This window comes from Sturnira hondurensis, unplaced genomic scaffold (assembly GCF_014824575.4).
Source record: "Sturnira hondurensis isolate 20B ecotype Veracruz unplaced genomic scaffold, ASM1482457v3 Scaffold0004136, whole genome shotgun sequence".
NCBI classification, from domain to species: Eukaryota; Metazoa; Chordata; class Mammalia; order Chiroptera; family Phyllostomidae; genus Sturnira; species Sturnira hondurensis.
This window is the reverse complement of record NW_028076767.1, coordinates 18,344,529-18,369,949: the sequence shown is the minus strand read 5'-3', so window position 1 is coordinate 18,369,949 and position 25,421 is coordinate 18,344,529. Positions and strand designations below refer to the sequence as shown.

The window sequence follows — 25,421 nt, the reverse complement described above, 5'->3', positions numbered from 1 at the left end:
TTGAAACAAGTCCTTGACATGGGGGGTTGTGTCCACGCCTTCCTCTGCCACCTTAATGTGGTATAATGTTACAGCTGATGAACCAATATCGATACATTGTTACTAATCAAAGTCCATAGTTTACATTGATCACTCCGTGCTGTACATTCTATGAGTTTTAACAGATGTGTAATGATATGCATCAGCCACTAAAGAGTATCATACAGAATAGTTTCACTGCCCTAAAAATCTGCTGTGCTGTACCTATTCATCCCATCCTCCCTCCCCACCACCTCCCTGGCAATGGCTGATTTTTAACTGTCTCAATCGTTTTCCTTTTCCAGAACGTCATATAGTTGGAATAGTGTGCAGCCTTTTCAGATTGGCTTCTTTCACTCAGCAATATGCACTTAAGTTTCTTCCATGTCTTGATAGCTCATTTCCTTTTATCACTGAGCAATATTGCATTAGATGAATATACCACCATTTGTTTATCCATTCACCTGTTGACATCTTCGTTGCTTCCAAGTTTTGACAATTACAAATAGATCAACTACACACATCAGTGTGTAGTTATTTGTATAGATATAAGTTTTCGACTCATTTCGGTAAATATGAAGAAGTGCATTGCCGAATTATATAGTAAGAGTATTTTTAGTTGTATAAGAAACTGTCAAATATCTTCCCAAGTGGCTACATCAGCAATGAGTGAACGAGAGCTCCTGTTCCTTCACATTTTGCCAGTATTCAGTGCTGTCAGTGTTCTAGGTTTTGGTCATTCCAGGAGGTGGGTAGTGGTATCTCACTGCTGTTTTAATTTGCATTTCTCTAGTGACATGTAATATTGAGCATCTTTTCATATGCTTATTTGCCACCTGCATATTTTCCTTTGTGAGGTGTCTGTTCAGGTCTTTTGCCCATTTTTTAATTGGGTTGTTTTCTTATTGTTGAGTTTTAAGAGGTTTTTGTATATTTTGGACATGTCTTTAGCAGATATGTGTTTTGCAAATATGCTTTCCCATATCAGAGTTTGTCTTTTCCTTCATTTTCATTTCTCTGCCTTTCTCAGAGAAAAGTTTTTAGTTTTAAAGGAGTCCAAAGTATCAGTTGTTTCTTCCATGGATCACACTTTTGGTGTTGGATCTGTCCCCGTGTTTCACCTGTCTTTTCTGTGACCAGGCGGAAAATCAGAGTGTAGAGCAGTGTGAACTGATAGAGCAGGAGGGCATGAATTGACTTCTTGATCTTGTCCACATAGCGATAGGCTCCAATTCTTGAGTTCATGTCTCAGTCAGCTATTTTTATAACAATGCTGCGTAACAGAACACCCCTGAAACTCAAAGACTTATAAGATGAAGCATGCACTCCTCTCTCACATGTCCACAGGTCACCTGGGGTTCAGACTGAGGCTGGGATCAGCTGGGTTTTAACTGCAAGCTGCAGGTTGGGTCCAGATCTTCACCACGTGTCACTCCTCTTTCTGGGACTAAGTTCTTTTCAAGGCAAGAGGCTGGAGGGCAGGCCAACCCCACAAGCACATTTTAAACCTCTGCTTACGTCACATTCTCTAACATCCCATTGGCTAAAGTGAGTCTCATGGCTAAGTTCAACATCAGTGGGGCAGGGAAGTGTATTCCTCCTGTGGATTACTGAACAGCAATTCAGTGTACTGACACCACTATCGTGAGTGCAAGTTCCTATCACGGAGCCCTGTGCTCAGATACCCAACGACACATCTCAAACCAGAAAGCGAGAGAGAAATTCATGTACCCGCTGGGTAAGTTGAAACACTGATAGCTTTCTTTCCCACTATTCTTATACCCAGTTTCTAAGGTTAAGACTCTGTGCTACTCATATAGGGTTCCACGCGACCCCGTGGGTACTGCGATATAGATCCTTTGAGGAGTGCAATGACAGAGAAAGGTGTCGTTTGCTCCCCGTCCCACTGTCACCTCTTCTTCTTGCTCCCCTTACAACAAAAGCTAACTGCCAGGGACTTACAACTGGGACCACATGCCTCCTTGGCTTCTCTGCTTCCTTCCCAGTCTCCCTCCCAGACACCTCTCGGTGGCCACATCTCCAGACCCCAGGATTCCCGCAACCGTGGGTACCATCTTCCAACCACAGTGGCTCCTGGGCCACAGAAAATGCCCCCGGCGCTGGCAGAGACCTGCCAGCTTGTGCAGCAATGTGGCTTGGCAGGAGAGTCAGGGTCCCAGAGTAGGAAAAATCATCCCCGTCTTCTTGGCAGAGCCAGCTCCTTGGAGACAGAAACCCACCCAGAGCCCCCGCGCCAGTGTGAGAAGTGGAATAATGCCCCACCACCCCCAAAAGTCCCTATCCTAATCCCCAGAATGTATGAAGATGTTACCTTCCATGGTAAAGAGGACTTTACATGTTAAGGATCTTGAGACGGAAGATTCATCTGGATTATCCAGGTGGGTCCGGTGTAATCACAGGGTTCTTGACAAGTGAAAGAGGGAGGCAGAAGACTCAGAGAAAGAGGTGTGGTGATGGAAGTAGAGCTCGGAGTAATGAGTGGGAAGGGACCATGCAGCCAGCCTCTAGAAGCTGGAAAAGGGAAGGGAACGCCCATTGGCCTCCAGCGCTGGCAAAAGGCATGGAGCCCTGCCAGCCTATTTCAGACTTCTGATCTCTGGAACTGAAAGATGACAAATTGGTGTTGTTTTAAGCCACCAAGTTGTTACAGCAGCAATAGGAAACTAACAACTATTTTGAAGCAGTTTGAGTATTGAATCCCTTCTCCACACTACTGGTCTCAGGAAGGGGCTTGCCCCATTTTTGACTTGTCTAGCGAAAAGTCAAATAGATATTAAGGAACTGGAAGAACAGCTGACCTGTCAGTAAAGCCTTTAGCATATGTATCTTTTATTTAAATATTTTAAAAAGATTTTATTCATTTATTTTTAGAGAGAGGGGAAGGGAGGGAGAAAGAGGGAAAGAAACATAGATGTGTGAGAGAAACACTGCTCGGCTACCTCTCACACGCCCCCAACTGGGGACCTGGCCTGCAACCCAGGTATGTGCCCTGACTGGGAATCGAACCTGCAACCGTTTGGTTCACAGGCCGGCACCCAGTCCACTGAGCTGTACCAGCCAGGGCACTTTTATTTAAATATTTACTTCATTATTTTAAAAGTTTCCCATTTAAACCACAGCTGTAACTGGAATACAGGTGTCCCAGGCAATAGAAACAGGAACTCGAGGCCTCCTGAGAATAGCAGATTGTGGATTGCTAGAGTCAAAAAGAGATTGTCCAGTCCAACCCACTCACTTGACAGAGGAGGAAACGTGGCCAGAGCAAGCATGGGCGTCTGGGAGTGGGAAGGGCGAGTGGGCATCTGGCCGACGGTGCTGGAGACACCTCCGAGGCATTGCCTCAGTGCCTGGCCCTGCCTTGGTCCCGCCCGTCACGGCTGCTGTTGGTACTGGCTCTCCGTGGCTGTGAAGAAGTCCTCCAGCACACTCTGGATGTATTCGAAGGTGGGCCGCTCCTCGGGGCGGTTCTTCCAGCAGCGAGTCATGATGTCGTAGAGCTCATCCGGGCACTGGTCTGGCCGGGGCATCCGGTATCCTCTCTCCAGGGCCCGGATCACCTCAGGGTTTGACATCCCTGAGGAGGAACCATGGGATTAAAAAGGGAGGGATTGTGGATGGGAGTCCAGGGGTGGCAGACAGACTTGCCTCCTAGGCAGCCATCACTCTCCACCTCCTGTGGAGTTCAGAGACTCCCCTGAGCCAGGACAGAGTCGTGACCCCCAATTCTAGCCAATGAGAGCTGAGGGAGGGTCTCCAGGGAGACTCCCAGGAAAGGTTTTCCGCCTTGATAAAAAGAGACTTCAGAGGATGCACACTTCCTCCTTTCTTCAGACCCCGTGAGACAACGTGACCCTAGCAGCTGCAGCAGCCATCTGACCACGTGAGGAAGCAGTCACAAACCAACACACAGTCCTGAGAGCGGCTGAGTCACTGCACTAACCAGTTGCCAATGCCAGACACAATATGGGGAATAACAACTTACTCTTTAGTCTGTTATTTTGTTACTTGCAGCCTAATGCATCCTAATGGATACAGGGTTTCATAACCCATTGCCTGGTTTTCCCTGGCACACCCTCAAGACAAAACAGTTAGGTGGCCAGACTCAATGTCACCCTATGTATGAGTGGGACCATTTCCTTAGCCTTAAGAACAATAATTTAACTATGATCCCCAACTTTATATTACCAGTCTTGAACTCCAAACTCATATACCCAAGTGCTTCCTTGCACATCTTTACTTGGATGTCTACTGTCACCCAAATTTAACAGGACTAAAACAGAATTCTTGAATTTCTACCCACAGAGCATTACACACCCAGTTCCTCAATTGAAACCAGGAGAAACATCCTTGATTTTTCTCTCTCCCTCACCTTCCACATCAGCAAGTCACATCCTTTCTTCTTTTGAAACATAGCATCAACTCATCTCTGTTGCCATCACCACCTGTGCCTGTGCCACTACTGAGGCTGCCACTGTGTCCCCAGCTCCCAATCCACTCTCCACACTGAGCCAAAGCATCACTTAAACACGGAGATTAGATGACGCCATTTTCCAGCCAAAGATCCTTCACTGGCTTCCATGTACTCATCCTCACAACCACTCACTCTTCATCATGACCACGGACCCTGCTGGATCTGGTCCCTGCCAACCTCACCCTCTACCATCTGTTCTCATTCCTGGTCTCCAGCTACCTGGCTTCCTTGCTGTTCTTCAGGCACACCTCAGGCCCTCGAAACGAGCAGTGCCTTCTACCTGAAATCTTTTCCCTCGGTCATCGCTCAGCTGTTGTTCAGTTCAAATATGAGCTGCCCTGACAGGCGCCCCCTGTCCACAGGAGCCCCACGTCACCCACTCTCAAACACCTCTGCTGCACTTTCTTCTCAGCAGTGATCTCCAGCTGGGGGGCTTTGTCTGTTTAGCTCATTCCTCCAGGCTGGGATGTGAGCTCCTCGACAGCAGGGACCTCGGCTCTTACTGAATCCCTAGTGCATAACACACGGTAGAAATTTGATAAATACTGTGGAAGGAACAGAGTCTGTATCTTTTGTTCTTAATCTTCACAACCACTTCTGCAAGCTAGATACCATCACCTATATTTTTTACAGGGAAAGACCCTGGGGTAGAAGTGAATTTCTCAGAATGTAACAGTTAATGGGGACAGGACTCAAATTCAGGACAGTTTATTAAATTAGCAGAGCCCCTTGATGTCTGCCTGTCCCCCTTTTCCAGTGTTCTGGCCAGAGACACCCCAGGTGACACCCCAGCTGAAAAGGAACAGGAAACAACATTATCCGCTGAGTCCCAGGCCATCTATATGTTGGATATATGTTTGTCTACCCACGCGTCCTACTCAGTGAAGGGTGCTGCCCACAGGCACATGGATAAACTCATCCATTCTACCAGTAGTGCCTGAGCACCCACTGTGTGGTGAGCACAGAGGCAGGCAGTGCGGACACACACACACACCAGTGAGCAATACAGATGTGATTTCTGGCCTCATGGAGCCGAGAGTCTGATGGGGAAAATATTAAACTAAACATCATCATCAATTGTGATGAATGCTGGGAAAAAAACAGTGTAGGGCGTTACGAACGAGAAACACGAGGGACGTGTCTGGGACTCTGGATGACCAGAGGGTGGATGTAGCAGAAAGTAAAGCTGGAGAAGTAGGTGGGGGCTGGGTCATGCCACACCTGTGGGCATACTTAGAAGTTTGGGATTTTGTCCCAATATGATGAGAGACCATGAAAGACTGAGAGGTGGAGAAGCTACAAGATCTGAGTCCAACTCTGGAAAAACTGCTCTGGCTGCAAGCAGAGGATGGCCTATGGCAGAGAGGGGAGAAAGCAAGGTGATGGTGAGGCGGCCCCCGTGCCATCAGGGTGACAGATAGTGTTGACCTGGATGTGGGTGGGGGCTGGGGAGTTAGAGGGGGAAGACTTGAATAGTGTGTTGGAGTCAAATGGCCAGAATCTGTGGCCTGGATGCAGTAAGGAGTGACAGGAAAGGAAGGGCAGAGGAAGGGAAGGGCAGAAGAAGCCCCCAGATTTCAGGCTTAGGAAACCGGGCGGATGGTGGTGCCTTTCACTGGGATGGGGCAGGCGTCACAGGTGAGGATGAAGAACTCAGTCTGAATGGACACACTGACAAGGGGGGAGAGCCAGGCTGGGTCCCGGAAGCAACCCCCCGCTGATGCGGCCTCAGTACCTGGGTATGGGATCCGGCCGTAGGTGACAATCTCCATCAGCAGGACACCAAAGGACCAGACATCTGACTTGATGGTGAAGGAGCCAAAGTTGATGGCTTCGGGAGCTGTCCACTTGATGGGGAACTTGGCCCCTGCGGGGTTGGGAAGAGCAGAGTCAGCGAGAGTCTGGGGAGCAGTCAGGCCTGTCTCCATGAGGGTGAGGGAGCAGGGCGGTGCAGTCGCCCACGTCTGTGCCCTGTGGACCTGCAACTTCCCTAAATCTGGCCTCTGTGAAGCAAGGAACATCCGTGCTGAGGACAGATGGCTAAAGCAGGAGGAGTGGGCGGGGGGGGTCTGGGGTGTGGTGGGGACCTCACTCCCCAGGACCACTTTGTTGATTCAGCTATCATCCCGGTGACCAATGATTCCTTGAGAGCAGAGCTGTAGAGGTAACAGAATATTCCAGGACAGCAGGACTTCAGGGGGCCCCCTGTCCAGGGGGTAGCTAATGCCTCAGCACCCTAACCCCAGGCAATGGGGAAAGGGAAGAGTTTGTCCTTGGCCTCTAAGGTTTCCACCAGTCACTGGTGTCTCCCCTCTATACTCCCCTCCTTCCCCTCTGGTCTGGGATGGGTTCGGTTAACCTCTGGTTACTGATCTCCATCTTAGTCCATGGAGGTTGGTGAAGGTGATCTATAAGGACACACGTCCTCTCGGAGGCATCCCCTACCTTCCCGGGCCGTGTACTCGTTGTCCTCGATGACCCTCGCGAGGCCGAAGTCGGCGATCTTACACACCAGGGATGCAGAGACCAGGATGTTAGCCGCTCGGAGGTCTCGGTGAATGTAGTTCCTCCGCTCGATGAAGGCCATGCCTTCCGCAATCTCCACCCAAAACAGAGAGACCCCCGTCCTCAGATCGGGCCCAGCACCAGATAGGTCCCACCCAAAGGCAGAAGAGGAGGGTCCACGTGTGAGGAAACAGGAAAACGTGTGAGCCGGCTCCCCCTTTTCTGTGGGAGGGTCCTGAGCTCCAGCTGGCATTTCTCTGTCTACCCATCCAGGTGGGGAGGGTCCTCAGGACCTGGGTCAGTGTGGGGGCTCTCTAGAGTTCTGAGACTTCCAGAGAACACTTTGAGAAAAAAGCACTGAACGGTATTATTCTCCAGGACATATACACCCACACCAGGATACGACGAAGATACTGTGAGTTCATCCCCCAGCCCCTTTTTTGGGACAACCTAGGCCAAGATCATGTTCTGTTGTAGCTCTCATATCTTCTTTATCCCCACACCTGGGTAGGAAAAATTCATTTACTCATGAATATCCACTGAGTGCCTTGTGGGTGCCAGACACGTTACTTGCACAGGTTCTGAGCCAGGCAAAGCCCCTGCAGGTGGTAATGAGCACCGTAAAGAAAGGATAAAGAGGGGTAACAGGAAATAAAGACTAGAAACCTTTTGGGGTTGGGCGAGTGGTCAGGGAAGGCTTCGATGAGGAGGTGAACTTTAAGCAAAGATCTCAGTGATGATAAGAAGTGCATCAAGTAAAAGTGTTCCTGGCAGGGAGAACATCCGGTGCAAAGGCCCGGAGGCAGGAATGAACTTGGGTGTCTGTGGACCAGGTGGCTGAGCAGAAGTTGCCACAGGGACAGGGAGCGGAGCTGAGAGGGAGGTGGCTGAGCGTGAAGGACCTTGTAGGCTAGGAGAGGAGGTTGGACTGCATCCTGAGTGTGATGGGAAGATAGCAGAAGGCTTCAAGTAGGAATGTGACATTGTCTGATGTATATTTTAAGGTCACCATGGCTGCTGATTGAATAGTAGGCTGTGTTGGGGATCTTTATTCACAATGGGGCCCTGGACGCCTCCAATGGAGAGATGTGGGATTTTTCCTTAGGGACATTTTTTACTTAGAATGGTTTGTGCATTAACCTTGGTAAAGAAGTTTATCGTTAACTCTCAGGCACCCAGCAAACAGCATTTATAATTCCCAAGCTGGCCTTCGAGCTCCTTGAGTCAGGTGCTCTCACAGTCTCTGTTTTAGAGGGGGACACTTGTCCCAGATCATACCACCAAGAAAATCCTGAATGTCAGACTCAAACCAGTCGTGGGTGTTCAGTCCCAGTGCACCGCTGCCTCTAATTACTGCACAACACCAGTGCTCTGGAGGACTGCAGCTGGGTGTGGTCTGGTGAGATGGTTTGGAGGAGTAGCTCGTCTCTGCCCAGACAGACAGCCGGCTTGAGGAGCGGGTGGTGCACTTACAGAAAGTGGCCAGAAGAGGGCACCTATGACCATCGAAATTGAGGTAGGAGGCGGCAGACTTCCCAACAAAAACTTTAAAATTTTTAATTTTGTTTGGGGAAGCTGACCAGGGGTTAAGGTAGGTCTTGGCCTGAGGTGGGGGGCTGGGGAGGTGAGGATGTATAAGGAGTACTTAGAGGCACAGTCAAGGATTGGTCATTACCTTAATGGCAGACATTGTAGCTTATATATTTAGTTATTATAAGACAGTACTTTGGGGAAGGTACTATTGCTATCAGTCCTATTTCACAGGCAAGAAAGCTAAAGGCCAGGTAAGGACCGGGATTCAAACTCCACCCGCTATGCTCAGGGTCCATACGCTTACCCATTATTCTACCTGGATTTTTGGCCATCGATTTGGCACAGAGCAGGCACTAATGCTGGTAGTTACCATTTTTAGCACCCATTGGCAGACAGTCATGTTACTGATTTTCACCGGAACTCAGGGGGCCAAGCAAGACCAGTCCCACGCAGATCGGAGGCGATAATGCCTAAGTGACTCTGGAGTTGGACCAGCTCAGCCTGAGCCCCCTCTGCTTCAACCTTCTATGCCTCCCTTCACTCTCTGTAAAGTGGGGACAGACCGTTCTGTAGAACAGAGCCTGCTTCTGGGGGGTTATGTGAGGGTTAAGCCTGTCAGCCTCCATCAAGGACTAGGAATAGTAGGCTGTGTCTGGCACGTAAGTACTCACCTCAGTGGTAGCTGCTAGCGCTCCCTGTTGAGGGAAGGGCACTCAGAAAGGTTAACCAACTACCTCAGCGCTTCCCAGGCAGAACTTTGGGATCCAACCCAAAATTCTGTGCAACTCCTAAGCCCGACACACATTCACAGGGTTGCTTCTCAAGGTTTTGTCAACTGAATGAATGAATGGATAGGTTTACGGGGCTCAGGGTGGGTCTAAGAACTGGGGGTGGATCGGGTGGTGAGATTTCATGATCACCAAATGGGCTGCCATGACGTCAGCACCGGAACTCAGGTTTCTCCCAAGAGTATCAGGGAATCACAGAATCAGAGCTGGAAGGAGCTGTAGGAATATTCTGGCTCTTCAAATGGAATCCTACTGATACCTCAAGGTTGTCTAGCGGGGTGGGGGTAGGGGGCAAAAAAGTGCCACATATGAGGCCCTTCCTTTCTATCAGAGCATCTCTATTTTGACCAATTTTAAAACATTCAGTTACTGTATAAGATTTCGTTGACCAACAGAGTTGTGCCAAAAAAACCAAAAAAAACCCCTTCTGAACTTGAAAACCACAAATGTGGTCCATTTCCCTCATTTGACAAATGGAGAGACTGAGATCCAAACAGGTCTGGGGTACCCAGCACTGTGCCAATCTGCCTCTAGGACTGGAGGCAGAGACCAGGTCCCCAGGCTGGCTCCTTCTCATCCCTGGGCCCTGACTTCACCTCTGTTCCTGGACGCACAAGGGCCTGGCAGTTCTTTTCCTCCCTTGGTTTGTTTTCCGATCTGTGAAATGGGGAGAGTGGCCCTTGACCCAGTCGATGACTCTGCCCAGCAAGATTTCTGCCAGTTTGACGGTTATACGTTAGCAACAGACTAGACTATTGTTTCTCTAGAGTCAGGGCCCACTAAAGTTGAAAGACTAGGCCTTGATTTCCATAGGTCTCTGGCATTCCAGGCTCTGAAAGGTTAGACATTTTTTTAAAACTCCGTTGGACTCCCCCCCCACCCCCCCCCCGCCAGGATTTGCATACTCAAATGCACTCTGCCCTAGGCCCTGGTGCAGGCCTCCCTTAACACCCTCCAGGCTGCAAACCACACTCCCTTCATCTTCACCAGCCCCAGGCACTGGCTGGTCAGGCCCAGCTCTGGTCTTTCTCCTTTGGGCTCTGGCACAGGCTGTTTCTTTTGTCTAGAACACCCTTTCCTCTCCTCTTCATCAGACTAACTTCAACTCATTCTTCAGGGCTCGGCCTAGAGGCCACTTCCTCTGGGAAGTCTTCTTGGATTGCTCCAAGGCCAGGCTAAATGTTCCAGCTGTGTGCTCCCAGAGTACCCCTTTCCTACCTGTCTTCCCACAAATAGGAGAGAACGAGAGGGGAGGGAAATAAAAAGCACTCAGACTGAGGGAGAGAGGATCCGCAGCAAGTAAAGGGGAGATGAGAAAGAAAATGGGGCTTTACATGGCGTTTCTGAGACTTATGTCTCAGGACGTAAGTCTTATGCTAGATACTGCAGTCCTTTGACACCGAGTCGGGCCTTTTCGGTCCGAGTCCCCAAAGAGATTCAGCTTTTTAATGTCTGTCTTCCCATCTGGACTATGCACTTTATGAGGACAGCAACACTTTCCAATTTATTCCCTGCTGCATCTCCCAAAATGAGCACAGTAGCTTAGGCAAGCCACTTAATCTCACTGAGCCTCAGTTTCCTCATCCGTACTTATCTTTTTGTCTATGCCTCAAGTTCCTATTATGTGAATGGGGGTGGCACTTTCCTTCCTGCGGCCAGACTGTCACATTGGTGGCTCCCAGTGGACCATGCCCTCTGGGCTCAGGCCCTTGGCCAAGCCCCTCCCACACTGTCTCTGGGCTGGGCCCCGTGATGGGCTTTAGCCAATGGGACATTAGCAAGCATGGTGCAAGTAGAGGCTTCATCAGCACTTGCACATTAGGGCTTGGCTATGGAGCCCCGCTACGACGCCGTGAAGAAGCTCTCTCTGGCTGGACTACTGAGTGATGAGGAGCCGCATGGAGAGAGACCCCGGAGGATGAGGCACCATCGTGGCCATTCTAAACCCAGGCCAGCTCCCAGCAGAATGCAGTCTGTGAGTGACCTCAGCCTTGCCACGTGGAGCAGAAGAACCACCCAGCCAGCTCCAGTCAACCCACAGAATCATGAGAAGTAACAAATGGTTGTTTCCAGCTCATAAGCCCTGGGGTGATTTCTTACTTAAGAATAAACAGCAAAAACTCCATCATAGAACGTTGATGTGAGGACTAAATGGAAGGCACATTCAAAAAGTATACTTTCAGCCCTGGCTGATGTAGCTCAGTGGATTGAGGGCCAGCCTGTGAACTAAATGGTCGCTGGCTTGATTCCCAGTCAGGGCACATGGCTGCGTTGCAGGCCAGGTCCCCAGTGCGGGGCACGTGAGAAGCAACCACACGCTGATGTTTCTCTCCATCTCTTTCTCCCTCCCCTCTCCTCTGTCTAAAAATAAATAAAATCTTTTTAAAAAGTATACTTTCATATGGAACTCTCAAGTGTGAACCGGTACAGCTGCCATTACTATAGCATGTGATCAATAAGAGTGTGCTGAACGGACCATTGAGCTCCCTGTCTCCCCCAGCCTCCCCATCCGCCTCTCACCTGGGCTGAGAAGTCAATGAGTTTCGGCAACGGCAGCTTGCTGCCTTCGCCACTTTTCAGGAAGTCCAGCAGGCTTCCTGCGGGGGAAGGAGAAGCAACACTGACCACCAGGGTTAAAACTGCCCATGGTAACGGGTTGAAATAAAAGTACCACTCCCAGTGTTTGAGAAAAACAATCTGCGTGTTTTTAAATGATGTAAGGATTTTTAGACTGGTTCTTGGAGACACGCTTTTGGAGCCTGGATGACCAAGGCTATGGTTTTCTAAGGCTGGCGTTAACTGTGTATTTAGAAAATGAAAAAAAAAAGTTAAAATGAAAAAAGTTTTGAGATTTTAAATCACACTACATGAGGTTGGAGGAGGTGTTTCTGTTCATCGAAAATGGGCAGAAATTGAAAATGGTTGTGAAATGGTGGTCTATAAAAGAGGATCCCTGAGAGATTGTGGATCATGGGTGAACAGGGACGGGAAGGCCCGGCACAGACGCTCTGTCGAAGCTCTTTTCCAGAGCACAGATGCACGCAGGGAACGTGGCTGCGGGGGAGAGTTGCCCCTGGCCTTTAAGGCTCACCGCAAATCCGTAAGCCTCTTCTCCCATCACCCAGCAGAGTCCTGCCTACTCCCCTCTCCTGGTAGCTTCATGTGCCCCCTTCCCCTGTACCCCCCTCAACATGATTTCACCTCATTAACTGGGGGGGCTGGGCAGTTGCATATTAAGGGGCTCAATGAGAACTTGTGGGAAGACCTCCCGGCCAGACTGGGGGCAACTCGAGGGCAAGAGCCAGGGCAGAGTCACCTCTGAGTCTTCGCTTGACTGGTAGGAGCCACAGCCTACAGCCCCCGCCCCTGAATACAACACCTTTGGCCATGAACTCCGTGATGATGTAAATGGGCTCCTCCGTGACCACTGCGTGCAGCTTCACCAGCTTGTCGTGCTGCAGGGTTTTCATCAGGTTGGCCTCTGCCAGGAAGGCCTCCACAGACATGCTCCCTGGCTTCATCGTCTTCACAGCCACCTTGGTGTGCTTGTTGTAGGTGGCTGGGGTGGGAGAGGAAGCAGGAGGAGAGGCGATCAGAGCCTGCTGCAGACCTGCCTCCTCCAGAAAGCCTTCTGTGCCCACCTCGCCTGCACAGAGGGCTGAGAGGGGTGGACACTGGCTCACGCAGATGTGGGTGGGGAGCTGGTTCACCACTTCCTGGCTGGGTGCCCTTGGGCAAGTCCCTTAACCTCCCTCAACTGCAGCTTCCCCATCTGCAAAGTCAACATGATCAGCACAGCCCTTGAAGGGCTGCTGTTAGGATGAAAGAATAACCTCAAAACATCACTCAGATTTTGTCACTCAGACACACAGACCACCTTTGCTTTTGTCCCTCTCTCACACGCCATCTTTCCTTAAAGTGCTTTCATCTTTACACTGCTCTCAAAATAAATACCAGTCTCACCATAGTTCACGAGACCCAGGATCTGGCCTTGCCCACCCTGCCAGCTTCATCACCCACCAGACCCCCCTGCCTTCTGTGCACCAGTCGGTCTGCACATCCCTCAGCCCCTTGAGCACCCGACCACCTCTCCCATCACAGGAACTTTGCACATCATGTTCCCACACCCCACCCATATCTTGTCAGTGAGCTCATAAATCTCATCATTGTTTATGTTTCTGTTTTTGCCTGGGCTGCCAGGAAGCTCTAATCCAAATCTGAGGTCTTATTGAAAAGTTTAAAGCCATATATTTTCTAACTCATTGCTCAGATCTGTTTTACCTTCTCCCTAATTTTTCCACCACATTCTCTTATTCAGTGCCTGGTATATAGCAGGCTCTCAATAAATATAGTTGAAATATGTGGATTTTAAACATCTTTTCCTGACTAAATTGTTTGTAACTCTGTAAGTTGTCTTCACCCCCATTTGAAACATGGTGGCTGTAAACACCCTGGGGGCGCCCCCGGCCCTGAGCCGAGCAGCACGTCTTCCCCTGAGTTCTGCAGAGCAGGTGCTGCTTTCTCAGGTTAATGGGGCGGGGCCAGCAGGGGTGGGGCATGCCTTCCTGGGGTCCCGCGGTGCCTTGGCATGGTGCCAGGCACACAGCAGGTGCTCAGGGCGGCTTGTTCTTCAGTTGCCAGCATTGAGCTCACCTAGAAACCTCCAAGCTACATCTCCCATTTTTTATTTTCATCACCCTAAGGAGTGTCTGGTAATCTCAACCCCCAACTGGTAGATGGTCCTGGCTCCCTGTCAGGGAGCTGATTCCTCATCCAGGACCCCTCCTCCCCAGAAGGAAAGTTTGACCCCAACTGGCCCGGCCCTCGAGGTAAATCGGTGTTTGCGTGACAGGCAGTTTGGTTTCCTATCAGAGGGCTTGCTCCCTTGTGGTTAATATTCAGATCTCCCCTCTGCCCCAGCGGGCACTCCTGCTTTGCCACGGGCTTTTCCGGGAAGCAACGGCCTCCCTCCCCTCTCCCTCTTGCCACCCTCTGACCCTGGGTCCTTACCCATCCAGACTTCCCCAAACTGCCCGGCCCCAAGCTTTTTCTCCAGCTTGAGGGATTCCCGGGGGATCTCCCAGGCATCTTTCTCCCACGGCTTCTGGGGCTTGGAGGACACGCAGGGCACTGTCAGCTTCTGGCAGAGCCCATCGCTCCCTTCTGTAACAGAACTGCGGGTCAGTCAAGGGCAGCCAGAGGGTTCCCCTCCAAGGCCTCCCTGCCCGGTCCACTGCATCTGGCCGATGCTCCAGTGGGCTGCCATGATGAGGGCCATTCCCAAGACAGCAGAGCACAATGAGATGCCACCTCCTCCCCCTTCTCAGCAGAACTAAGATTTCAGGAGAATCCAAAGCAGCTATTTGTCTGAGGAGGATCAGAAAGGGTCAGAAAGAGCTCAGCAGGCCTCCGAGGGCACCGCACGCCCTTGACAAGGATCCCCAGGAGACAGGTCCACCCTGGGGCCCTGGGCAGGAACTCACTCTTGTAGTGGGCCACCAGCTCCTGCAGGGTGTTGAAGGTGCTTCGTGGGGAGATGTAGTACCCTCCGTTGTCCAGGGTCCGGATCTTGTAATGTTTCACTGCGTCCCTGTGCTGGGGGTCGTAGTCTCGCACGGACAAAGAGTAGCTCCCTGCATTGGCCAGACAGAGACCACTCGGGATTGGGGCCTCGGAGGCCCGCCCGTTCATGTCAGTGCCCTGACGCCCCTTCCCAACGGCCCCGTAAGACCCCTGCCAGCACCATCCTGGTGCCTGGGCTGTGGAGTCAGGCTGCCTGGGTTCTGGTCATGGCTCCTCCACATCCAGCTGTGAGACCTTGGACAAGTGAGTACATCACTCCTCTGTGCCTCAGTCTCCTCACCTGTGAAATGGGGTTGGTCATAAGACCTCCCTATCTCATCACACTGCCTGATGATTAGAAGTAATGCTTCTAAAGTAGTCAGAAGGTGAACACTCCGTAAACGTTGGCTTTCGTTATCATCGTCATTATCCATCTATCTACTATCGAGGGGAGGGCTGGGTCACCTTTGGTGGTCTCGCTGTCCCGGATCATGAAGGAGCCCAGCACATTGCCGGGGGCCAGGAGGTGGCGCTCCGCATCTTTCCGGCTGATGCCCTTGAAGAACCACCTGGTGGAAAGGGGAGGAGACAGATGTGACCCCTCTGGGTAGGTGGCACTGTCCCACTGACAAGAGTACCAGGATACGGAGGGCCAGGCTTCCTGCAGCGTCGATTTTCCTCTGAGATTCTTTTGGGAAAAACAATGATTCTTTCAATATTAAAACAGAGATTTTACCAGGATTGAATCCAGTTTGCTGAGTCGGAAACTCACATGCACTGGGGAGCTTCCTCTGAGAAAAATAACCCAGTGTCACAGACACAAAGTGCCTAGGGTCAAGCCGACACCAGCTGATCGGAGGGGTAGGGCGAGGGACAGGCCGGGCGAGAAGACACAGCCAGCTGCGGTCAAAATTCTACTTCCGCAGGTTTCACAAGAACATGGGACATTCTTCTCGGGGCCTCGAAGGCCCATGCGAGGGGAGGTCTGCGCTTTGTCAGCTTCACAGTGTGTCCTTCTCTGTGCATACAAAGTCATGTATAAAGTTGGCCTGAATTTCTAAGCAAGAATGTGGGATTTCAAATAATTTTATACGTGGGACCATACCCTTGGACCTTTTCTTCATTCTCCCAGAATACTGGGGATATTGAGTGGGGAAGTCCTAGCAGCAGCCCCCAACTCTATCCCCACCCTCAGCAGGGCAGGGCGTGGTTCATGGTCTGTGATGAAAAAAGCCCTAGGCTGGAGGCCAGCCGGCAGGCCCTGCCATCACCTGCTGTGTGGCTTGGAGCAAGTTGCTTTTCCTCTCTGGGCCCCTGTTTCCTTTGTATCAAGTGAGGAGAAAGACAGCTAACATTCATCCACCCAACAACTCCATGGAATTGTTGCTCTTATTATCCTCACTTCATAGGTGGGGAAACTGAGGAACAGAGAGAGAGCAAGCAACTTGCCTGGCGTCATTGAGCTCCCAAGCAGTGGAGCCAGGCTTCAGATCCAGACAGTCTAACTCTAAAGCCCAAGTTCTTGACCTCCACGCTGCACTCTCACTGCCCCTCCTGCCTTCTTTGACTTCATTTTGTAACACGATTCACGCCGTGGTAAAACAGTTGGGCAATGTTACAGGGTGCACACAGTAAGAACTGTCTGCCTGGAATTCCACCCCGAGGAAGTTACCCCACAAATCATGCACAGGGAAGAAATGCTGGTGAACAGGGTTCAGAACGAATGAGAGAGTCACAAAGGGGACGCACTTTATGTGGGGTGGGCAGGGAAGGCTCCCCTGAGGCCTGAAGGATGAGAAGAAGCCCGCTGGGCAAAGAGCCCCAGGAAGAGTGTGCCAGGAAGGGGCGCTGGGGGGTGCAAAGGTCTTGAGGCGGGAACAGTGCTGGCTTGGCTCGTGCTTCCCTCTGGAGGGCAGGAAGAGGGAGTACTTACTCCTCTGTCTCCAGAGAGTTAACGTGGGCGACGTAGTTGCTTGGAATGTAGCCCTCTTTCCGGGTGGCCAGGGACCGTGCCCTCCACCACTCCCCAGACCTAAGAGACAGGAAGGAGCAAAAAAGTCAAGGGCAGAAGGACTCCCCCTGGTCCTCTTGGGCCCCTCAGGCTTGGCCTAGAGTACCCCCTGCATGCACCCCATGATCAGGGTAGGGGTCTTCACAACAGTCTCCACTGTGTATCTGAGGGCCTGAAATCAAGGTCTGTCCCTGCATCCATGGCCCACAGACTTAGGTCTTTGGCTTCACTCTTTCTGCCTGAACTTTCGGCCTTGGCCTTCCTAGTCATATCCAAGATGGGGCCCAGTGCCCATGGCAGACTCATAGGGGTTCACCTGGGGCCAAGAGCCAGAGGGAGGGGCCTCAGGAGTCTGACCAAGAATAACCACTGCCAGCCCTGGCTGGTGTAGCTCAGTGGATTGAGCGCAGGCCTGTGAACCAAAGGATCACGGTTCGATTCCCAGTCAGGGCACATGCCTGGGTTGCAGGCCAGTTCCCAGCAGGGGATGCATGAGAGGCAACCATATATTGATATTTCTCTCCCTCTCTCCTTTCCTTCCCCTCTAAAGATAAATAAATAAAATAATAAAAATTAAAAAAAAAGAATAACCACTGCCATTCTGGGCCCCCACACATACAGGACACCACATCCACTAATGGTGAAGACTGGAGGAGATCAAAGGCAGTAAACTCAGAGATCCAGGGACTTCTGAACACAAAGTCACCACAGCAGGGCCTGGTCCCTGGGTAAGCCTGCAGCTCAGTCATAGGTGCCCGAGGAGGGCTTCTCTGGGAAAGCGCTTTGCTCTGCTCATCCTTGCCCAGATGTGCACCGTTAGTGAGTACACAAGCCCCTTTACTGCAGTTTACACCCAGGTTAACAACCAACCTTTCCCTCCACTATTATGATCAGGTTGTCATCAGTCATTTACACCCTAGTATAAGGGCACCTGCCAGGGTCTTTACTGGAGCACAAAAGAGCACAGCTGAGTGTTGGAGGGGCTGTATTGGAGGTAGGTATGTCTTGGGGGAGGGGAATGGTGACTCACTCCTCCAGGATCACCATCTGGTCTCCCTTCCGGAAACTGAGGTCTTCGCGGTGAATGGCCTCGTAATCGTACAGGGCAACCACAACAGTGTCCTCAGCACCTGCCGGGACAAGAGACACATGGGATAGCAAGGCTTTCTCCGAGCACGCCCACAGCCCTGGGTGTTCCCCACCCTAGCACCCGGCACCCGGCCCTGGACCCACAGACGCGTCCGTCTCTATGCAAGTGAGCACCATGCCCTGCTGTGTGCGTGGTCCTACAGTTCAAGGCTAACATTTTTGTTCGTGTTCTTAAACGGTATTATAGAAACAAAATAGCCTGTACGAAGTACTTTGGGGGTGATTTAGGGGATTTTCAAGGGTGGTTTTGACTGTTTGGGACTTTCACCTCGAGCTCTGAGAACCTAACCTAAGCCTTTACATAACACAAGACCTGGCTGTGCACATTTGCCGGATACTCACTGTCCGGGGGCCCTGGGGTGCTGTCGGTGCCGGTGTCAGGCCGCTGTGGAGGAGAAGCAGAAGGGGGTGAATCCGACAGTGTGCAGGGGCCACAGACAGTCTGTGTCACAAAGGGTGTCCCCAGGCCTCTCAGTGAAGCTCTGGTGTCATGGGAAGAGGCTGGGGGGGGGCGCATTCCCGAATGGCACATTTGGGGCACAGTCACAACAAGGATCCATGTTTTCCACGGTATGTGTGAAGAAACCCCGGGTCCACCAGCACATTTGGTGACTGAAGGCTCCACGATGCACGTGAAAGAACCTACATGTCTACCCCAAGGGGACTGGCACCCACACTGTGGGGCCCTCCACAGCCCCTGTAGGGAAGGTCGAGCTCCACTCTCCACTCAACTGGACCTCAAAGACATGTTGTTGAGTGGACAAAGCTAGTTCTTCAGAATGGGATACATTCACATAAAATGCACACGCACACAGCCTAAACACCTTCTGTGGACACATGCTACATGTGTGTGTGTCCGTGCCAAAGGTTTGCAGGGGTCCTCCCCAAACTGACAACAAGCAGTGCCTCTGGGGAGGCGGGATGAGAACTCTGGGGAGAGGTCATTGGTTAGAAGAAACTGTAGCTTTATCTGTAATTTGTGACTTTTCAAGGGAGTGTATTTGTGTATCATATCTCAAATAAGCAGCGGTTTAAGGAAACAGGTTTGGAAAACACTGAGAAGCACTTTTTTTTCTGGGAGAACCACAAACCCATCACAAAGATTCATAAAGGCTCTGGGTGGTTCTGCAGGGAAGGAGCCTGTCTTGCCCAGAGTTTCGCAGACCGGTTTGACCTGGGGATCCTTTTTCTGAGGAGTGCGTACTATCTGACCCCCGAACCGGGGTCCTGCAGAAGGGGGACAGTGAACGGCTGAATATAGAATTCCCTCAACCGTGATGCTCAGAGAGGACAACCAAAAATCAGTGGGAGAAGCCCCTCTACCTCCCAAGCGAGAGGCAACAACCTAAAGGGCCTCAGAGAACCTGGGGACTTGGGTCCTTGGCCTTAGAAAGGGCCCAGGGTCATGCAGGTTCAGAGAGAAGCAGAGCCAGGAGTGGCTGAGGGTTTAGGATGTCCGCTCAGGACACCACCAGTGTGAGAGGCTCATGTAATCTCAGGCCAAACTGAAAGAGGTAAAGCGTCAGAGGGGGGCAGGTGACTATTCTTTCCCTCTCCCACTTCCAGGATTAGCTCTGCTCCAGACATCGTGCCCAGAGAAGGGCAAAGGGGATGGAGAGGGGGGAACCCGTGTTTTGAGTGAGATGATTTGGAAGAAATACGTAGTTTGGGATAAGATCTTTGCCTTCAACCTCTACCGGCTGGCACGGGGCAAAGGGTGTGGATGTATTTGCCGCGGGTTAAGGGGTAGGTTTGGGAACAAGGGTTATGGGGTAAGAGGCCATCCTTCAGTACAAGGAAGACCTTTCTAGGGGGCGCCAGGAATATCTGCCTCGGGAGGCAGCAAGCAGGCGCCCTGCTTCCTCGGACCCCCTCAGATAAGGCGATGGATCCAAGGACCTCAGAAAGGAGAGAGAACCCAGCCTTGCGGACAGAAGGACCTGGCTCTACCTCTTCCCAGCTGTGTGACCCCTGGGAGCCAATCAGTCGCGTCAAGCCTTAGTCACCCTGGCTGTAAAGTGGCAGAACTCCTTCCTTGCAACTTTCGGTGAGGATTACTGATGTAGAAACACCTCACTCCAGTGCCTGGAACATAGTAGGTGCTTTAAAAATGGTATCGATTATTACTGTTATTGCTGTCATCGCCATCACTAGCACTGTTACTGTCACCACCACAATCGCTACGGTGACTGCGCTCTATCACTGTCCTGGCCCCACGACTGGTGGTGCTCTTCCTCCAACTCTTCCTCCACTGGTTCCACCTCTATCACCACGGCTGCTGCTGCTCCAGCCGTGGGTGCTCAGCCTCGGCCTCTGTGACTCTCGCTCCTACGCTCCTACGCCTGCTGCTTTGGAATCTGCACTCCTGAGTTTGAATCCTGGCTCCGCCCTTTACTAACCAGATGGCGTTTGCCAACTTGTTTCATCCGTGTCTCATCTGTAAATGGGTGCAATAAAAATTGTGGCTGATGATAAAGCTATTGTGGGGGGTTAATGGTGTTATAACCAGAAAGTGCTCAGGAGGATGCTTGGTTCATCGTAATTGAGTAAATTACACTTCTCTCTTTTCTAAAAAAAAGAGTTTATGAATTTATTTTTAACGAGTGGAAATGGAGGGGGAGAGAGAGAGAAACATCAATGTGCGAGAGAAACATCGGTTGGTTGCCTCTCGTGGGTGCTCAGGGCAGGGACCAAACCCACAACCCCAGCATGCGCCCTGAAGGGAATCAAACCAGTGACCTTTTGCTGTGCAGGACGACACCCAGCCAAGGAGCCACGCCTCTCAGGGACATGATTTCACTTCTCTCATTGCTGCTGCGCTCCCACGGGTGTTGCTGTTGCTGTCAGTCCTACCGTTGTTGTTACAGTCACTGCGATGACCCTGACAGTTTCACCATCACTGCCATCATGCCGGTGGCGGCTGTCACTCATCTAGTCACGCCCTGTGCTCAACACCCCTCCTGCTACTGCCCAGGCCTGAGACCTGCCACGCTCAGTGGGACCTCATCCCTGGACCCCCGGCTGATGGGCAAAGGCCCGGGAGGCAGGACAAAGAGAAGTGACATCCTTGTCCTGGGGGTGCAGTGCAGATGTGTGCTGAAGGGTTAGGATGCTGCTGGTGACTAGTCAGCTCCATTTCGCCGCAAACACACCTGCTCACCTTTGGGAAAGCAGGAGGCTGTTAGGGCAATGTGGGGCAGCCTGGGGCAGCCTGGGGCAGCCACCATTCCTCCCCCGCTTCTCCCACTGCCCCCTTTGACCCCACTCACCCGCTTGCCTGAGGACGTGGGATCCGGCACATACACGGGGCTGTGCGGGCTGGCACTGGGCTCGGATTTTGAGACCTTGCCTCTGTCCTGGAGGAACTTAGACCTCACGCACCCCATCCTGTGGCAGAGAGAAGGGGGGTGAGCCCTCCTGGCCCTGAGCCCCACGCAGGGGAGTCTCTGACATGTGCTCCAGCCACACTGGCCCCCCCGGCAGGCTCTCCCTCACCTTTCCATCTTACCTCCCCCATCGGTGCCACTCCCCACCCCTGCCACTCGGAGCTTACTCTGTCCGTGCCCACTCTGGGCTTCCCCCGTCCACGTGAACCAGCACCAGCACAGAGCTCACAGACTGCTGCAGTCATGTTACCAAGACCCACGCCATGGGGAATTCATTCAGAGAGTCAGTCACGAGGGTCATGGATTGCCCAGAGCATCCCGGGAGAGCGGCGGTGGGCACAGCGGGCCCAGAGGTCAGAAAGGCTGAGCTGACGCTTGGCCACCCCATCCTTCCCTCACCTCACTCATCTCTCCCCTGCTCCCCAGTCTCAGTTCCTCATCAGCAAAGGGGGGGCGACAGTACAACTGACATCACAGGGCATTGGAAAGATGAGAGAAATCATGTGGGTGGGGAGATAGCACAGTGTCAGGCTCAGAGCAAGCAGCGCAATAAAACTGTACTATTATTAGCTGACACACTACCTAATACATCTGCCGTTTTTACAGCAAATGACAAAAACAAGGTCACAGAATGTGGCTCAGACAATCTAGCTAAATAATAAAGGCATCATATTCCCCCTATCGTTTTATAATTGCTTTATTATAGCTTCCTCTCTCTCTCTTTTTTTTCCTTCTTTGGATCATTTATTTGATCCTTCATTCATTTACTCAGCAAACATTTACTGAGCGCTTTTTTTCTTTTAACATTTTAATATGGGAATTATCAAATATATGCACAAAAGCAGTATCAAGCACTTTTTTACATCATGAGTAAGACAGGTAAGTTTATGCCCTTATGGCGAATGGAGATGAATGGGAGACACAGGCAATAAACAGGCAAATCAATAACAAGACAGACTTAGTTACTGAGAAATGTTAGGACAGTAAAAGAGGCTATGCCAGGGAACATCTCCGTGGAAGACAGGGTGGCTGGGGATGGCCTCTCTGAGGAGGTGATGCCGGACCTGGAGCCTGGAGGACCCACAGGAGCCGGCCGTGTGACATTCTGAGGAAACAGCGCTCCAGGCAGAGGAAACAGCAGGTGCAGAGGTCCTGAGCCTGGAACGAGCTTCGAGAGAACGAGGCACTGGAAGGAAGCCAGAGCAGCTGGCGATCACAGGAAGGGGGGACGGTGGCACTACAGCCAGTGAGGGGTTTGGATTTTATTCTACAGGTGATGGGGAACCATGGGAAGTTTTAGGCCGGAGAAGGATGGGACTGAATTTAAATGATCCCAGGGGCTGCTGGGTTGAGGATGGACTGCAGGGAGCAGGGCAGGGAAACCAGTCCACTGCAGTTGCTCAGGCAAGGCAGCATGGTGGCCCCGGCCTGGTGGTGGCTGCTGAGCTGAGAAGCAGATTCAGGCCACTTTGGAGGGAGAGCGAACAGACTGTGCTGAGGGGCTTACTGATTCATTTAAAGAAAACACATTTACCTGATTGGAGTCTGACTGCACTGTAAAAGTGGCAGAAATATTTCACTCTGTTCTCAAAATGCACACAAGCTTTTGCTGAGGAGAAAGGCTGTGAGTAGCCACATAAAGAAGTAGTTGTTTTTCTCAGTCCTGGCTGGCATAGCTCAGTGGATTGAATGCGGGCCTGTGAACCAAAAGATCACGGTTCGGTTCCCAGTCAGGGCACATGCCTGGGTTTCGGGCCAGTTACCAGCAGGGGATGCACAAGAGGCAACCATACATTGATATTTCTCTCCCTCTCTCCTTCCCTTCCCCTCAGAAGATAAATAAATAAAATCTTAAAGAAAAAAGAAGTAATTGTTTTTCTTTTCTCTGCACAGTTGAAATTTTCTCCTAAAACAGTTAGAATTCACTTATACTTATCTTGTTAAAATAAACATGTGGTTGTGGTTTAAGAGAAAAAATCCAAATCCTTAGGATTAGGGGAATTATTTGAAAAAAAAAATTTTATTTACGAGGATGTTTTTGCCTATCCTTGTGCAAACTGGGGACAACTTACCCCCTCAGGATTTAAGTGGTTTGTGCTGCATTTGCCTTTTTGTGAATAAAATAAGGAATTCCCACTCCAATAGTGTGGGACCATTGACTTGGAGGATTATTACCATTAATTACTGCTTTGTGATGTACTTGTATGCATTTAAAATAGAAACCCAACAACACCTCTTTGATTTGTGATAAATACCACATTTCTGGAAAATAAAACAGCATATTGTGTGGTTTGGGGTGGCATAACATTCTACTGCATTTCCTATTTTTTGATTAACAAGAGGACATTCAGGGAAGAGCACTGCTGTGTGACACAGTAGCTCCACCTCCCTCTCTGGGCTCCTAGTAAATTATTAGTTATGTCATGATTTGCATATTCATGATGGCCCCTGGGTCCTAGAGAGGCCCTGAGCTCAGCATGATCCAAGGCCACCTCTGAGAAAGCATGGTGTGGTTTTACCTCAGAGGATGCTAGAGAGCATGGAGTGAGTTGTATGTGTAAAGGTGTGTGGCACACAGTAGTTGCTCAGAAATGTTAACCATAATCATCTCTGTTTATTAGCATCGTGACCCTGCCCTGGAGCAAAATTAAGCACAGATCGAAATCCTTTTGGCCCATAAGCTCAGCTATACCGCAACACTCAACTTTTAAAACAAGAATTCCCATTAGTTCAGTTTTTGCACCATCAACTGTGATTTTTTTTAAAGTACCAGCAGAATGCGATTATCCCCATAACCCAGGAGAACTCACTCCACTGCCCGGAGTGGGGTGGCCTCAGGAACACTCATTTTCACGACCGCCACACCTAGAAAGGCAGTGTGAGCAACGTATATCATGTAAAATCTTCTGCAGCCACATTCTTCAAAGTTAAAAAAAAGTCAATGAATTTTTAGATATGTTTATTTTTCTCAACATGTCAGAATTCTTATTAACATCTAACTCAATATAAAAAAATAGCAGTGGGTAACTTTATATTCCTTTTTTCATGTTAAGACTTCGCTTCCCATTGTGTATTTTCCACGAACAGCACAACTCTGAGATCTTGCCCCGTTTCAGGTGCTCACATGCTGCCTGTGGCTAAGGCTACTGTATTCAGCAGCGCAAATACAGAATGTTTCCACCCTTGCACACAGCATATGTTGACCTTGCCCACTCACGTCTGTGTTCCTCAGCACTTAGCTCAGCGCCCTCCCCCGCCCCAGCACACGGTGGGAGCATGCAGTGTGGTGAGTGAGTAAATGCATGCCCAGAGCCCGGGCTCTGTGTAGTCAGCCCGACATGAAGTTGTCAGTCAGGACGAGGGTTCTGGTCCAGGGACCGAGTCAAGAAGGGAAGACTGGACAGAGAGAACTACATTCCAAAGCCATGTGCAAAGAAGCTGGTAAGGATTGGCAAAGACAGGCAGAGCGATACAAAGATTGCTAAGATACTTAGTGAGCCACAAAGCATACCTGGAAAACATACATACTATCAAGCCATTTTTGTGAATGTATTTATACTCTGGCTCTGCCACTAACATGTATATATTAGTATATAGAAAAAGCAACCTGTTTATAATAATGGAGGAGCAGGATAAGGACAAGCTGGGTTTTGAAGATTGTGGAGGGTTTCAATAAAGATTTGGAGAAAGTCAAAAATGTTCCAAAGAAGCACTGACTTCCAAAAAGGATTTGAGAGAACTTACAACATCTATCAAACCATATACAGAGCACCACTTCAGCCTTCACAAAGAGTTAGGCTACACCATTTAGAAAGGAAAGATTACTGAACCAAAAGCCTAGGGTGCGGCCACTACTGCCACTGGGTACTAGATTGACCTCTGAGCTTCCCAGTGGCCAAGGTAAAAATGGGAACTCGTACATTGCCACCATGAAATCTCAGGAAGCGTGGCAATTTGTTGACAGAAATAAGTATTTC

General features: G+C 50.6%; 1 protein-coding gene across 2 annotated transcripts in view; it reads right to left on the bottom strand.

Moving 5' to 3' along the window:
- Positions 1-3,108: 3,108 nt before the first annotated feature.
- Positions 3,109-25,421, bottom strand: part of HCK (HCK proto-oncogene, Src family tyrosine kinase) — a 33,224-nt gene continuing 10,911 nt past the window's right edge. For both annotated transcript variants that reach the window (XM_037043833.1, XM_037043832.1), the window contains exons 2-13: positions 21,328-21,445; positions 18,401-18,443; positions 17,940-18,039; positions 16,832-16,930; positions 15,364-15,467; positions 14,820-14,969; positions 14,347-14,499; positions 12,716-12,895; positions 11,857-11,933; positions 6,956-7,109; positions 6,246-6,377; positions 3,109-3,613 (exon numbers count right to left, since the gene is read on the bottom strand). In XM_037043833.1, the coding sequence (XP_036899728.1) occupies positions 3,411-3,613; positions 6,246-6,377; positions 6,956-7,109; positions 11,857-11,933; positions 12,716-12,895; positions 14,347-14,499; positions 14,820-14,969; positions 15,364-15,467; positions 16,832-16,930; positions 17,940-18,039; positions 18,401-18,443; positions 21,328-21,444 (1,512 nt within the window). In that variant the 5' untranslated portion in view covers position 21,445 and the 3' untranslated portion in view covers positions 3,109-3,410. The remainder of the gene's footprint in view (positions 3,614-6,245; positions 6,378-6,955; positions 7,110-11,856; positions 11,934-12,715; positions 12,896-14,346; positions 14,500-14,819; positions 14,970-15,363; positions 15,468-16,831; positions 16,931-17,939; positions 18,040-18,400; positions 18,444-21,327; positions 21,446-25,421) is intronic.